At 36.7% G+C, this 16,065-nt stretch overlaps 1 protein-coding gene and 1 non-coding gene across 8 annotated transcripts in view; both read left to right on the plus strand.

Moving 5' to 3' along the window:
* LOC134647332 (protein bunched, class 2/F/G isoform-like) overlaps positions 1-16,065 on the plus strand; it is a 208,218-nt gene that overhangs the window by 89,208 nt on the left and 102,945 nt on the right. Inside the window, exon 2 of one of the 7 annotated variants that reach the window (XM_063501659.1) lies at positions 2,087-2,110. The exons of the other annotated variants lie outside the window; for them this stretch is intronic. Coding sequence (XP_063357729.1) covers positions 2,087-2,110 — 24 coding nt within the window. The remainder of the gene's footprint in view (positions 1-2,086; positions 2,111-16,065) is intronic. 7 annotated transcript variants of the gene reach the window in all.
* Positions 3,889-3,961, plus strand: Trnak-uuu (transfer RNA lysine (anticodon UUU)). Its single transcript has one exon. It is a non-coding gene; the product is annotated as a tRNA-Lys (tRNA).

Consider the following 16,065-nt stretch of genomic DNA (forward strand, 5'->3'; position numbering starts at 1 on the left):
GTTTCGTCTGTGAGTATTTCGACGACAGAATCTTTAGACTAAGAATGATTCGCCGACAGGAAATAAAAAGCCACTCCAAGGGACGCAGCCATGCGGTAGAATGAGATAGCAATATCACTTGCTCCCTCTAACGCATAAATGCGTCCCTTGGAGTGGCCAGCGTTGGCCCATCGTGTAGAGGAGCCATAAAGTTTCATACTAAGTATACCACATTCAATTCAACCGTGTAAATGATAGCTTTACCGCTTTCAAACGTGTAATATATATTATATGGCAACTATCTTTGAGGTTTCTATGTTTTCTCAAATTTTCTACACATTCTTATTGAATTGGGATATAATTGGTTTACATGTATGTTTTTGTTCCTTCTTTACCTACTCAATTTACTAAATGTAAATGCTGACTACCGTACTACCATCATTGGGTAATTTATCCTTCATCTAGCAATTGTGACGAAACGTATATAGGTATTAGACTCTTTCTATTTCCGCATTTGTAGAACATTTATCCGATTTTAAATAAAAATCCACGATATCATAATCCCTCCGTGTAAGCACAGTATAAACTACCTGCGGATCGCCCAGTGTGTTGAACGTTTAATTAGCAAAGTCAAGTTCTTGAACCTGCACCGCATTCCAGGGTTTTTCACCCTGCCGACACGCAATTGGCAAATTATAAGGGGTGTCGAACCACGAGCTAGCCGAGGTCTAGGCTAGGCGGATTACTTTACATGAGAGCTGTGTAGGTACGCTATCCATTACATTGAATGATGAGGATTTATGAACATAAATCGTTGGCTCGGAAGCATTTCCAATTTGGTTCATTTTATATTATGTATCTACAATGAAACTCTATTCAGATAAATATCATTAACAAGCTTTTATTAGGTCGACCTGTATGTAACTATGTAATGGAATCTAAGGTAACTAATTTAACCATCTTCCAAGGATCATAGCGTCATGAAAATTGGCAGCTGTATGTAGTTCTGATGACAATACAATAATATGGTACTGTCGAACTGATCTGATGATGGAGACAGGAGGTGGCCATAGGAACTGTGTGATGAAACAACGCAACCTAATTGTGTTAGGGGTTTTTAGAATTGTCTCGATGAGTATTAGTTGTCTGTTGTAAGAAAAGTACAGTCAGCGATAAAAGCTTGTACCAAAAATGAAATTTTTGCCTAAAACTTATTTTTGACTACAGATGTGCAATTTGTTCCAAAAAGTTGGAAAAGTTCTCAAATTTTCAAAAAAATTACAACTGTTCAACAAATCTTACTGTAATAGTTTTGTTTCATACATATTTTAACATGTCTTAAAAATCTATTATCATATACTATGGACATTTGATCTATTAGAATCGTATACCTATCGGATTTTCTCGACAAAGACAATATTAAGTTAATGCGTATTATTTTTATTGATATTAAATATGTAGGTACTTATGTTCGAATGACTTCTATATTTTTTCTTAGGTACAATACAACAGCACCTACACAAACATTCACCTGAATAACATTACTTTTCTTTGCTCCCTAAAAGTAATAGCCGCCACCCTTCTAACATTGCCGGGTAACTAGTTTGACCCATATTCGTATTCAATCACCAGACCTTTCAGATATATGTCAAGTATCCTAGTTTGAGGATAAGGTAGAGGTAGATTAGGTCTGCCTTTCCTCTTCAATAATAAATAATTTATGTTTACATGTAATACCTAAAAGTACATATTATGCTTGGTATCCCCTGCTACTCTTGATTTGTACTGCTTTATAAAGGCGCATCAACACCACAGTTAACTCGTGTGGAGGTAACTTACCTTATGTTATTGTATTGCACAGTGTTGCTCTACAAAAGTTAACTGCGGTATGGATGGTCCTTAGTGGCAAGTCCACCCCTATTTTCGCTAAGCCTGTTAAAAAGCACTAGGAGTCTTTAACGTCATGTTCCGTCCTCCACTCTAAATCATAAGAAGAAAAAATATAGATGATATATATGGAGTATGTGATGCTCTGTACCACGTCACTGGTAGAACAAGGCCTAAGCCGCTCTAATGAATGCACTAACTGGCCAACTTTCTGTTACAGGTACTGCAGTTTGCGACGCACACCGTGAGTCATTAGCTGATAAAAGTGACGCGTCGAGACGAATCCCTAACGACGCGGCAGAACTATTTACTAGAACCCACATCACAATGTTCCACTGACGTCACTAATCGTATCAAAACAAGTTACTTTCGCTAACTCGCATCTAAACCTCACGCCGATATAAACAAGGTTGAAATTAAAAGCAAGCGCTAAAGATGCATGTTCGTTTGCGACAGTCACGTCCTAGGGAATTTTATGGTTTAATTTACATCTCGGTGTGCGATAGGAAATTGCCGATCTCTCGATAAAGTCTCGACACGTCATTTTATTCCACCATGTCGAATTTTTCGCTTATCCGACGTCAAATTAGCAAGATTGCATAGAATTAAACGTGGAAATCTAGTATCAATTTAAAAGCTTGCTTTTTTGGCGGATTTACAACCCATTTACTTACATTACCAACTAGAGGAGTTCGTGTTTAGCAGATTATTATTTTGTAGCATAGGTGTCTAGTCTAGGCATAGGCTTTAGAAGTTCGACATTAAAGGAAAGACGATTGTTTGTGTCAAAACAAGAGTTTAACTACGTATATAAATATATCAAAAATGTCTTCCTTTGATGCCATTGTAGTCAGATCTCTGCTGAAATTCTGTGTTAGTGTTAGCCTTCGTTTTCTTACTAACACGTTCAGCGTTTTTACCTTCAAACTTATATTCACCCATTCATCGGGTGAATGGTTATTGCCGGTAGAAGCAGCATTGTTGGCGGGGTTTGAAGTTTTTCATGTTGTTTTGACGGCAATGAGGCTAACAGTTTCTTACTCCATTTTACTGGACCTTGTGTTATTGTGAAACTTGCCTGCTTGTAACATAATTTCTTTGTCTACTATGTAGTATGTACTAGTATTTTTCACATAGCTTGGGTACGGTGATAGCTGTTATATCCATTCAATGTATAATATAAACGAAAATATGATGACACCTGTCACCGTACCCAACCAAACTATTTGAAAAGTACCATGCTGCCCCCTTAAGCCAATTAGCGGTATCTCAAAAATAAAAATAGTTGAAAATGGAATTATAAGATAAAGAATTTAAAGTATATGTTTGCATTAAATTTTGATTTGAGATACCGCTAATTGGCTTAAGTAATCTCGAAACAAATACCCTGTTTTTCTTAGTAGGTACATAACTGAATTAGATATCAAGGATATTTTCTTACAGTAGGTAGACGTTCTTAGATTAGTAAAGGATTCAACAGTAGGTAGAGGTAGTACCTGTACAGCCAGAAAACGGATTTTTATGCAGGGTGAATCAATCAACTGCAAGAAATCGAAAGTCTGCGCGGTCGGCGCGCTCAAAATTCGTTGCATAGTTGTTATATGGACAAAGAAAGCTTTCGATAGCATACAATATCTTACGTAAGAAGATTGATATCTCAATGACTATAATGCTGAATTTATTTTTTCCTTCCTAACATTTAACATTGGTATAGATTCAAACATTCAAACTCATAGTACACAGATACTAAATATAGCACCCTCTACCGGCGAGTAGCGGAACTACGAGCATTTAGTATAGCTTTACGAGAACAAACGAAATGTCGGTCATGTTCATGTATTATTAATTTTTTATGGTACACGTGTAAGTTATAAAAATTATGATTATTTTAACCCTATGGATTGAGACGTAAATTGTATTATTTTAGTTATTTTAACCTAATGGATTGAGACGTTGTATTCATCATATCAGTAAATTCCGTTTGTCGTAAGCTCTACCTATTTTACGACTGGGCAGACATGAGCCCGGATAGCTCAGTCGGTAGAGCATTGGACTTTTAATCCAAGGGTCCAGGGTTCAAGTCCCTGTTCGGGCGGCTCTCTTTTTTACTTTTTTTAGGTTTTATCATTATTTCTTGTCATATTATTTAATTTAATTTTGTCTATGTTTAATTCAAACAAACCACATTTATTTTATATGTCTAACTATTTTCAATAACAAAAAGGAATTGTTCGCTAAATACTTCATTTTGGTACTGATGGTATATTTTTATTTATGAACAATTTGGACATGCATAATTAATTAGTCAAAATAAATAGTTTACTAATATTATTTTATAATCATTAATTTGATAGACTAATATATAATTACAGTATCTATAATCCGTCGACAATTAAGTAAGGTAGATACTTTGGTTTAACATTATTTCAAATACCGTTTATGAATTATTTTTTTATTTTGCATAAAAATAGCAAATGTTCATTAATTGTCTTCCGCGCCATCTTGCGATATCTACTAGAATTACTTGTACCGTGCACGGTCTATGGTCGGTGCTTTCTACGTAGTTCCGAAGCGTACCAATAGATGGCGTGTTATGCGGTATGTGGGCCTGTTTTTATCTACACAAGATAGATGGCGCTAGTAGTTCATATAATTTAAATTAATTTATTTAGTTTCGAGTTTTATATTTGCTATGCTTCGGCAAATAGAATATGTATATTTAATAACTTTTTTATTTATTATACATCATCATCTTCCTCGCGTTGTCCCGGCATTTTGCCACGGCTTATGGGAGCCTGGGGTCCGCTTTGCAACTAATCCCAGTAATTGGCGTAGGCACTAGTTTTTACGAAAGCGACTGCCATCTGACCTTCCAACACACAGAGGCCCGTATTGGGATTAATCCGGTTTCCTTACGATGTTTTCCTTCACCGAAAAGCGACTGGTAAATACATAAGTTCCGAAAAACTCTATTACTACAACTTACTTAACTTTTTTTTTATTTTATTTTATTTTATTTTATTCGGGATGCTTACTGCCTAATATACATTGGTTGATAGACTTATCCGCTAAATGCAAAAACGAAAGAAGTTAATCCTATTGTATTTAATTAACACTTTAGGAACTTTTGAAATACACTACTGTTTATGTAATTATAAATATTTTTTTTATCAAGCAGGCACGTCTGCGAACGATACCACAAATAGAAAATTTAAAGGAAAAATTAATATATAAATTCGTAAATAAAATCAAAGGGGGTGTCAAACCGATTGATATCTTAATAGTAGTGTAGTATTACAAAACAAAAACAAACAAAACATAGAAAAAATAACACATCAACATAACATGTTAAAGCGATCTTAGGTATACTCGTACTTTAGTATGTAGGTATCGCTTTATTCATACTATTTTTAAGAAGTAAGTACAAAATAGGAAAACGAAAACTTCGTAAAGTCAAATTCAAAAAGGCCATGACTTTTCTATTCGTACTATTCGTACCTACCCAGTGTTGTTATTTTTATGCGCTTGTTCGTCAAATAATTCACTATTGTCGAAATCTACTTTAAATTTATAATAAGTTGGGAATACCACGACGTAGTAACATAACAATACAAATGCAACACCGTCTTGGGAATACCCATTTTTAGGGTTCCGTAGCCAAATGGCAAAAAAGGAACCCTTATGATTGACAACACTCTAAATTGGAAGTCCCATTTAGACAACCTGTGCGATCGATTGGGTGGTGCGTCGTTTGCGTTGAGGAAACTGAAGCCACTTATCTCAGCAGAAGCCTTAAAGCAGGTGTACTTTGCGCATTTCCACTCTATCATGGCATACGGCTCACTGCTCTGGGGCAATTCAACAGATGCAAAAAGAGTTTTAATAATGCAGAAACGCGCAATACGTACACTTGCCGGTGTAAAAGACAGGCACCCTTGTAAAGAGCTCTTTGGTTCTCAACGTATAATGACGCACTACTCACAATACCTGTTCGATGTACTGATATATGTAAGACAGAATATATCCCAATTTGCGCGTATTAACTTTCCGGGCAAACTGCTTCGAGCTGCAGGGCGTCTGAGAACAGTTCCCCGTCGCATGGCACTTTCAAGAAAGAACCCACGTGTCATCGGCCCGACTTACTACGAGCACCTTCCTGCCGATCTGAGAAATGAGCCGTGTGACGAAACATTTAAGCGCAAATTGAGAAACCTTTTGTTGGATAACCCTCTGTATTCTATAAATGAGTACATGGAATTGAATTTGTAACGATGTATGTAATTTTATTTATTATTCAATTGTTGATTTGTATTTAAAACATGACATTTTGTTCTTTTGTGATATTTTTATCTTTATTTGACATTTTAATGACAGTTACAAATTATTTACGTTGACATCGACTTTAATGTTAACTAGGTTTATATTCAATTGTTTTGACATGTTTTTCTTTGTACATGACGATCCTTATTGGGAGACATAATTAATCTTAATCTTATTATTTTTCTCTTTATTTATTTTTGGTCTTAAGTTAGGTTATTTTATAATATGGATATAAAAATAAAATACAAAAACACTTACAAAAACAATACAAAATACTTATAAACATATTATAAAAAACCTAACCTAGGGTGCCGCCAGCAGCGGGGCAAGGCCCAAGCAGCCGGTGGTCAGGGCTGCAGAGAGAGGAACCGGCGGACTATCCGCGCCGTGTCCAAGATCACCGCCTTCTGCATCTGACCTTTATTATTTTTATTTTTAAATTTATAATGTAATTTTTGACGATCATGATGAGAAGATAAACATAATTTTGACGAATGTAGCAAATTTATAGTGTAATTTTCATCTTGAAATAAATAAATCTAAAATCTAATCTAATCTATGGATTCGTCATGTCTGTCTGTCTGTCCGTCCGTATGTCACAGCCACTTTTTTCCGAAAGTATAAGAACTATACTGTTGAAACTTGGTAAGTAGATGTATTCTGTGAACCGCATTAAGATTTCACACAAAAATAAAAAAAAATCAATACATTTTGGGGGTTCCCCATACTTAGAACTGAAACTCAATTTTTTTTTTCATCAAACCCAAACAATACGTGTGGGGTATCTATGGATAGGTCTTCAGAAATGATGTGTGTGTGTGTGTGTGTGTGTGTGTGTGTGTGTGTGTGTGTGTGTGTGTGTGTGTGTGTGTGTGTGTGTGTGTGTGTGTGTGTGTGTCCCTGTAACTTCTAAAATAAGAGAATGATAAAACTAAAAAAAATATATGATGTACATTACCAATAAGTACATTACCAGTAAGTAGTTTTTTTTTAATACGTCATAAATCCCCTAAATACGGAACCCTTCATGGGCGAGTCCGACTCGCACTTGGCCGCTTTTTTATTTTCTTTTTCCAAGATTGCTCAGGTGAAATTCCCGGTAACATATTTATTTAAGAAAACAATGGTAGGTAGCTATTCTATTGCTCTTTTATTCACGAACGACCTTGCTATCGTCCAATGCAAAGGGGTATAATAAATAAAATTGACTGAAATAGCAAGTCGCAGTCCTAACCTAATTATGTTGTCTACATAAAGATGGGTTTCCTTAGGTACTTAGGACTATTAGGATTAGTACCTCTCTCTCTGGAGTACCTACGTTGGCGCAACGTAGGCCAGAGACGCAGCTATACAGAGCAATATAGAGAGAACCTGTTACTGGGCATTAGGCTAACCTAAAGGTACCCTATTATTACTATTATTAGTAGTTTTGAAAGTTAGTTTAGCATATTTGGATAAAGTCCGTCTTAGCCAACTTTGCACCGGCACCGACTAAAGTGTAGTAGCGTCATTGTTATACGAGATGTTCATAGAAATTTGACATTTACACTGGTAGTTCCATACTTTGTTATTTAAACTTTATTGCACAATAAATAAAAAATAGAGTAAGTACCAATGGCGGACTTAATGCCTAAAGGCTATTATTCTAACAGTAGGCGGCCAAACAGAAACAGTAGTAGACTTACATACTTATCTATTTTTTTCACTGCAATAATATTGTGCCTAATTGTACCTAATAAAATATTACATAACAAAAAAGTACCTGCTGCTATTTTTATTTATAATATTTATATTACACTTGACCCCCGTCACGTGTCGCATAACAATAGCTTTTGGCGTAAACATTTGAAACGTTTTTGAAAACGTGACCGATAGAACTCGAGAGCTGAAAACGAATTCTATGAAACAAGTCAACAAGTAAAAACTTTGCGACAACGGTTTCTTCTTCCTGAACAATCTATATGCCGTTCTTGTGTAAAATTACGACACTAAAGTACCTATTAAAAAAAAACCCTTAAGGCACAAAATAAATAATAGTACTAGGTACAGAAGATTCACTCTCTAACAAAACGCGTCTATTACGACAGATATGACCGCTAGGTGGCGCAAGCCAGACACCAGAATTGGTGTGGGTCGCATGTACTTGTAGCGACGCGACGATATCGCAATTTAAGTTTACCTATTTATTACGCAGTAAATGCCCAGCACTTATGTCCAATTAGCTGCTTTGATACTGCACGCTGTTGTATGGGAACCTTGCACTTTGTGACTATGTGCTGAAACTTGGCACAATTAATTCTTAGCTGGTCCTGAGTTGATAAAGATCGAGAGACATCCAGAGCCACCGCGCATTTAGTGGGGGGGGAGGGGGGGAAGTTCGACGCTGCCGCGCTTCAATTGAAGTCACATTTCTCTAAGGCTATAGGTACTAGGGCATGTGAAATATAATTTTCAGATAAATTAAGGATGAGGAATCTATTTTTAGAACAAAAACAATGCACTTTCTAACAAAAATAATGAATAAAGTAGAAAAGACTAAAAAAAGTATTTTTGTTTTTTTTTATAATTACCAATTTTTTTAAAAGTATAACTGAATAGTATTTAGGTAAGGATAATGATTGATCAGATTAGCTAAATTAAGTGCGAATATACATAAACAACCAAGATACCGAAATTGAATACCGGTTAATTTGTATGAAAAATATACCGGTATTCGGTCCCTGCTTTGCAGTCTGATAAAGAGAGAGCCACACTTATTTTTGAGTCGTCTAACAAAACACAATGAAACTATCAACATAGACGTTTGCATGTTAAACGGCATTTAACAAAAAGTGAGGCACACGTCGGTTTCGAAGAATCATGGCTGCGCCGCATTGCGGCGGTCGATGCTCGAGTACCATCGGTGGTGATGACGGATCGCCATATTTAATCGGAAGCGATGCTTTTTATTTTACACAATATATGAATAGCCGAATTGCTTTGGAACGTTGAAAGGAACATGAATTGTAGGTATGTAGACTAGGTAGGTGCGTATCGGGAATAAATGAATTATGTTTGCGGCTGTATACTCATACCTACTGCTAATACGAGGGGCGTTCAATATATAATGAGAATGAGATGCAAACTCTTTAAATATTAGGAAAGTAAATACTGGCCGGTAAAGCTAATCTACCTAGCTGATTGCCCTGAAAAAAAAAACTAATTGTTTTTTGTTTAAAAAAAATACGGCGATTTCTTTGCGATGCTATTGAGTACGTTAGCGAAAATGGAGAAACTTGAACTGCGCGCCGTTATCAAATACTGCCGTTTGAAAAAAATTTCTACGGACCAAGTCAATTTAGATTTACGGGACACTTTAAGGTCTAATGCTCCTCCGTATTCGACAGTCGCACGTTGGTGCGCCGAATTTAGACGTGGAAAAACATCGACCATGGATGACCCCCGCTCCGGACGCCCTACTACAGCAGTAACTGAAGAAATTGTGAAAAAAGTCGAAAACTTAGTTTTGGCGGATCGTCGTGTCACGGTTCGTTTTATTGCTGAAAATGTAAAGATTTCAACGGGGAGCGTGCATAATATTTTACATGAACGCTTGGGTATGAAAAAGGTATCAGCGCGTTGGGTACCCAGAATGCTTACTGACACACAAAAACAAACTAGAGTCGAGATTTGTCAAGAAGCTTTGGACCTGATACAGCAAGACCGGGAACTTTTTTTGGCGCGATTTATAACAATGGACGAAACATGGCTCCATCATTACAACCCTGAAACGAAACTGCAGTCTATGACATGGAAAAGGCCATCATCTCCAACTCCGAAGAAATTCAAGGTGGGCCCATCTGCCGGTAAGGTCTTGGGCTCTGTTTTTTGGGATGGTAAAGGGGTCGTAATGATTGAGTATCTCGAGCATGGAGCCACTATTACGGGCTCTTTATATGCCAAACAAATAGAACATTGCGCAATGAGATCCGTGAAAAACGGCGAGGTAAACTCTCGAAAATTGTGTTGTTCCATCAGGACAATGCACCGGCACACAAGTCCGCCGTTGCAATGGCTGCAATACGTGATGCTGGGTTCGATATCCTTAAGCATCCTCCGTATTCACCAGACCTCGCCCCTAGTGATTTCTACCTATTTCCGAGATTGAAGGAATACCTAAGAGGCAAGAAATTTGAAGACGACGACGCGGTAGTCGCTGCAGTACAAGATTTTTTAAGTACTCAAGATGAAACCATTTTTAGAAATGGAATTTTAAGTTTAGAAAAAAGATATACTAAGCGTATTATGCTAAAAGGTGTCTATGTCGAAAAATAAAATTACATTTAATAAAAGTTGTATATAACATACTCATTCTCACTTTTTATTGAACGCCCCTCGTATGCCCTTTAAAACTAGTTTATATGTGAGCGTCAAGATTCAGTAAAAAACAAAGTGCGCTAGGTTTACGGTGAGATAGGTTCATTTTGATTCGGAATTATTACCGGCATACAGATACGAGTATTGTAGAGACTAATCTACTACAAATTTACCAGCCGACGTAAATACCGTATTCAACCATTAGTCATTGTGTGACGGTCTACGATCGTGAATTCAAACCCCGGTTGTGCCACTTGTGCCTGTACAAAGCAGAAAAAAATCGCTCAGGATCCCCATGAAGTTATCTATTATATACACACACACACACATCATACCCATACTCTTAAGTTCTTACTTAAATGTAAATGATACTAATGTTATACCGTGAAAAAAATATTTAACGAGTAGGTATTCAAATATTAACCCTATTTTACAATTTAAAAGGCAAATTATTATTAAAGACTTCAAAACAATAGAATTCAGGTCGCGCCTATAAAGTTAGCTCATATGTATAACAAACAGTAAAAAATCTTACATTTATTGTGTAGTTTGAGCTACACAATCCCAGCATTCCTTAGGGTCGAAGCCCGCGCAGGCTAGGTCACCCTGGATGGCCTGGCGGGAATAACCTCGGAGCCTCGGCCAGACTTCACAATAATTTGCGCGGGGCTAAGGCACCTTCAATAAGGATTAGTTAACCCTTTCTATAATAATTTATTATGAAAATACGTGGCGAGATTAGTTAACCCTTTACAATAAGTACATGAAAATACGGTTAATTAATGCTATACCGTCCATCTTTACCTTCGAGGGTCCATCTACACCTGTCAAACATCTGGGGCAAGGGTCTGTGTAAACCTCTAGTAAACTAAATAGGTAATACGAATAATGTCAATGGGAAAATTAACGGTTTCACAATATAAAAATAAATATTTTTTCACTTAAACAGTTTTTTTCTGCAGTTTGAATTTTATTGGAAAACTAGTTATTTCTTTACATCCGAAATATATTATGGATATCTGCCACATTGCGTTAGTCGTTTGCAGTGCGTATACGCATTTCTCGTTACATAATAGCAACGTAATGTACATACTTAGTAACATTTCAATGTAAAATATGTGTATAGGTTACGATAAAACACGCTTTAGTGGGTCCACACATCACATAATTAATTCTGTAGGTACAGTTGTTGTGTTCAATTTTCAAATCTTCAACGTCATCAGCTTAGAAACCAGCAGAATCATCAGCTCCCGTTACATAAAAATCAAGCTATCTTACATTAAAAACAGAGGCAGGGCGTCAAACAAAATTCATTATTGAGTTATCCATTAAACTATCGGACACTTAAAGGACATTATGCTTAATTTTACACAGTATATTATTCTCGGCTATTTTTATTCAGTTCCTGAAGACATTGCGTACATCTTCACTGATAAGTGCTAAACGGTTATCTAATTTGCACAGGTTTTTGTTTGCAATTTGCATCATGCCCTATCTTATATCTTATCTGACAGAGGCATCTCTTCTGGTCTAGTCTAGCATGCTCGCTGTACATCGTGGACACCCTGTTAAACTACATTTTAGCATATGTAAAACAATAAAATACAACTATTTACACGCTTCACTCGGCTTGGGTGGAACAGTTTTATTAGATTGTAAGGTTTTGACGATTAAAGAGGAAGCAATGCTGAGTGCTGTTACAACATTTGTATTAAAAATGTTAGTTATCTTCCTTATTAACTTATTAACTGAAATTTATAGCTGTAATTGCGGCTTTTAAAGGTATATGCAATCGAGTAATGTTGAAATCATTAATCGTTTCATGGAAGCAGTAAGAAATTTATATATTGATAATAAAAAAATATTTGTGTTGTGAACTATCAGTACCTCTACCTTTTATTATATCCAGGTTAATTGACACATGCTATTCATATTATTTAGGCAATTAAGTTATTTTTACAAACATTCAGAGCTGCTCTGAAAAAGAAAATTGTCTGTGCTTTATTATGGAGTTATTTTTAGAACTAATATACTATCAGCGATCCCCTTAAAACGTAGATCAAAATCTAGGAATGAAGGCCAAGTGAACAAATGCCTGTCTAGTGTTTCCCAATTTTATACCAGCAATTTGCCTCAACAGCTTGGAATCAATTTCATCGTGAACTTATGCCCCGCGCCTTAGGGAATGATTATTAGCTCAAAGTACATGCCTGCTATTCGTAACGCTCACAGAGTGCATGCGAGGTTTTGTTTCAGACAAATCGATAATTAACAATATAAAATAATACCAGAAATAATCAACGGTGATCTATCGGTTATTTAATAAAAATGATGCTGTGACTGTGACTTAATTATACATACTTAATCACAGCTGTGTCTTAATTATATAAAAACCATTTCAAAGAACGGACTAAAATTCTTTTGCGGGCTTACTTACTTATCTCAGAAAATAAGGTACCTAACACGCCCAAGGAACTACCACCCTTCTAAGGTTACGTTACACCCCATAGATTTGATTACTGCCATCACACACATGCAGCTTCTAGCCTTACCTAGATGGCGTCTGTATCTTTTAAGTTTCAACCCGCCTTAAAAATCTAAAAACGTTATTGATCTTTCTGTCGCTTAAATACGCAAAGGCGATAAAGAGGAGGCAGATACCGTTTTTCGATGTTGGTCAGACCTCTGTTACCGAAGAGTGCGACTCCGAAGGCGTCCCAACGCTATTCTGGCCATCCATGGTCTCTTCTATAATACCAACGGTAATATGCAAACATTCGCCTGTAGTTACTTAAATGGATGAGAACACTACTCCGTGTCGACATTCATCGCTCACGTCGGCTCAAGGTACTTATTGGATATTCCGTGTTGACAGGTGTCATTATAATAATCATGGCGCTTGGCTAACAATCTGCGGTTTGACGTTCCCCGTAGAGAGGAAACACGCGCGGGTGCACGGCTTCTAAATGTATTATATTGGTTTTATGAGCACAAACTTGAAAATGAAAAGCGATGACATTAAAAAAAATATTGTTCATATTCGGTCGGTAAGTAACGACGGTACTACTGTTACTAGAGCTAGCAATTAGTTGTTGACCAGCAATGTACGGTGAATTAGTGTCATTACTCATTTCATGTGGTAAGTAGTTACACGATTTGTGTGAAATACAAACCCGCTTAAATTTAAGAGCGTTTCGTAATTTAAAAGGATGATCAATATGATCATATATCATCCACGGACACATCGAGATTTAAAAAGTTGTGTAAAATTGAAACACGGCCCCGTTTCCGCCTCTAGTGCGGCGACCTTTTCTATTTCTGTAACTTTTATGGCCTTCCACTAATTTATTCATTCCGAATGAGATATTAAAATCAAAGAGGTTTAATTTGATTTTTCTGTTTACCAGTATTCTTTATTTTCGGATACTTCGTTTCGTTATAACGATTCATCCGACAATAAACAAACACGCACCTCTATTTAAAAAAGTGAATATAAATAAATATTGGGACATCTTACACAGATCAACCTAGCCCCAAACTAAGCAAAGCTTGTACTATGGGTGCTAGGCGACGATATACATACTTATATACATAGAAAACATCCATGACTCCGGAACAAATATTAGTGTTCATAACACAAATAAATGCCCTTACCGGGATTCGAACCCAGAACCATCGGCTTAGCAGGCAGGATCACTACCCACTAGGCCAGACCGGTCGTCCTATATTCAACCGGATACCTTTATTTTCTTCAGTTGTCAGTGAAGGTCTTTTTTTTTCAGTTGTAACTAGTGTCCGACCGAAGGTTCGGTTTCGGTTTCGGTTTCGGCCAGTTTCGGCCAAAAAATCATGTTTCGGCCGTAGTTTCGGTTTCGGCCAAAAAACGGCCGAACCTTTCGGCCGGGCCGAAACATACGCAATGTACTTCGTTCTATGAAACTAAACTATGTGACAAAGATCAAAAGTTGTGGAACAAGTAGGACAACCAATATTAATAGTATTAATACATATACCTACGGATTTATGTATACAGAAATTAATCGGTTTATTATTAAACACAATTCCACTAATGATGGGGGATTCCACTAATTGTATCGTAGTAAATGAGATAGCACTGTCGCATGTTACTGGGCCTGGGCAAGGGAATAATAAGAAAACTCATCATCTTCCTCGCGTTATCCCAGCATTTTGGCCACGGCTCATGGGAGCATGGGGTCCACTTGACAACTAATCCCAAGAATTGGCGTCGGCACTAGTTTTTACGAAAGCGACTGCCATCAGACTGACCTTCCAATCCAGAGGGTAAACTAGGCTTTATCGGGCTAGTCCGGTTTCCTCAATGGTAAATATCAATTAAATGATATTTCATACATATTTTTTTTTTAAGTTCCGAAAAACTCATTGGTACGAGCCGGGGTTTGTAGTGTTTGTACCTGCGACCTTTGGATTGAAAGTCGCACGCTCTTACTCACCGCTAGGCCACCACCACCAGCGCTCAAGGGAATAATAAGAAAACTATTGAAATAAAAATAAATGTGGATTACTCGTTAGCGGTTTAGGTAAATGTTTTGACAAATTGATTTTAATTTCAGACACATAAAATTGTTCAACTTTGATGCCAAATATCTCGAAGACAATGAACTTTGAAGTAAATATGGAATACTATTTATTGCTTAACCTGTCGAATCCCACGATATGACGTCACCATAAGCGTTCTGGCTCATATATGAGCCGTGGGAGCTGACAGATTAAAGCCGTTGCTGTTAATATGATAAGCTACAAAAAACATAAGAAAACTAAGAGATTCAGATCGAAGGTCATTGGCGTGGCGGAGCCCCTAAAGTAACATCAATTTCAAAGACATTGAGTGTTGACAGCCCCTTAATATGAGTTTAAAAGCGGTTTTATGACATTTTTTCAACGATTTTAACAAGTCTTCAAAAGTTTCGGTTTCGGTTTCGGTTTCGGCCGAAACTAGAGCCAAAGCCGAACATTCGGTTTCGGTTTCGGTTTCGGCAAAAAAACATGTTTCGGTCGGACACTAGTTGTAACATCATCCTAGTAGTATTTATATGTCGTTATCGATGTTCTGGCCGGTTTCGACCAAGATGGAGCAATAAATAAAGCAGAGCAATGCAACAGAACCAGGGAGAGAATGATGATACCGCGCACATCGGCAGGTTACCCAATTTGTACTTAATAATAACCAGTAATTGAAGTTTTCGCTGCTTCCACATATTTGTAGTAGACGTTTATTTTTCTTTAAAGTGTTGTTACACTGGTTGTGTGAACTGTGGAATGTAATTTTCAACTGTCAAGTAAAGTAATGTGTTGAAAGTTGTACTACTTTGAAAGTTAATAGTACTACTAGTAGACTTACTACATAATATAAATCTAACACAACACGAAACAATCGGTCATTTTACTAACATTATTATTTTAGACTAAAACAGTGCTTAGCAAGTAATTATGACTAATAATTACAAATGAAAAGCCACAGGGAACGTGCTGTTTAAATTGCGT

The sequence above is a fragment of the Cydia amplana genome, chromosome 4 (assembly GCF_948474715.1).
Source record: "Cydia amplana chromosome 4, ilCydAmpl1.1, whole genome shotgun sequence".
Taxonomy (NCBI): Eukaryota; Metazoa; Arthropoda; class Insecta; order Lepidoptera; family Tortricidae; genus Cydia; species Cydia amplana.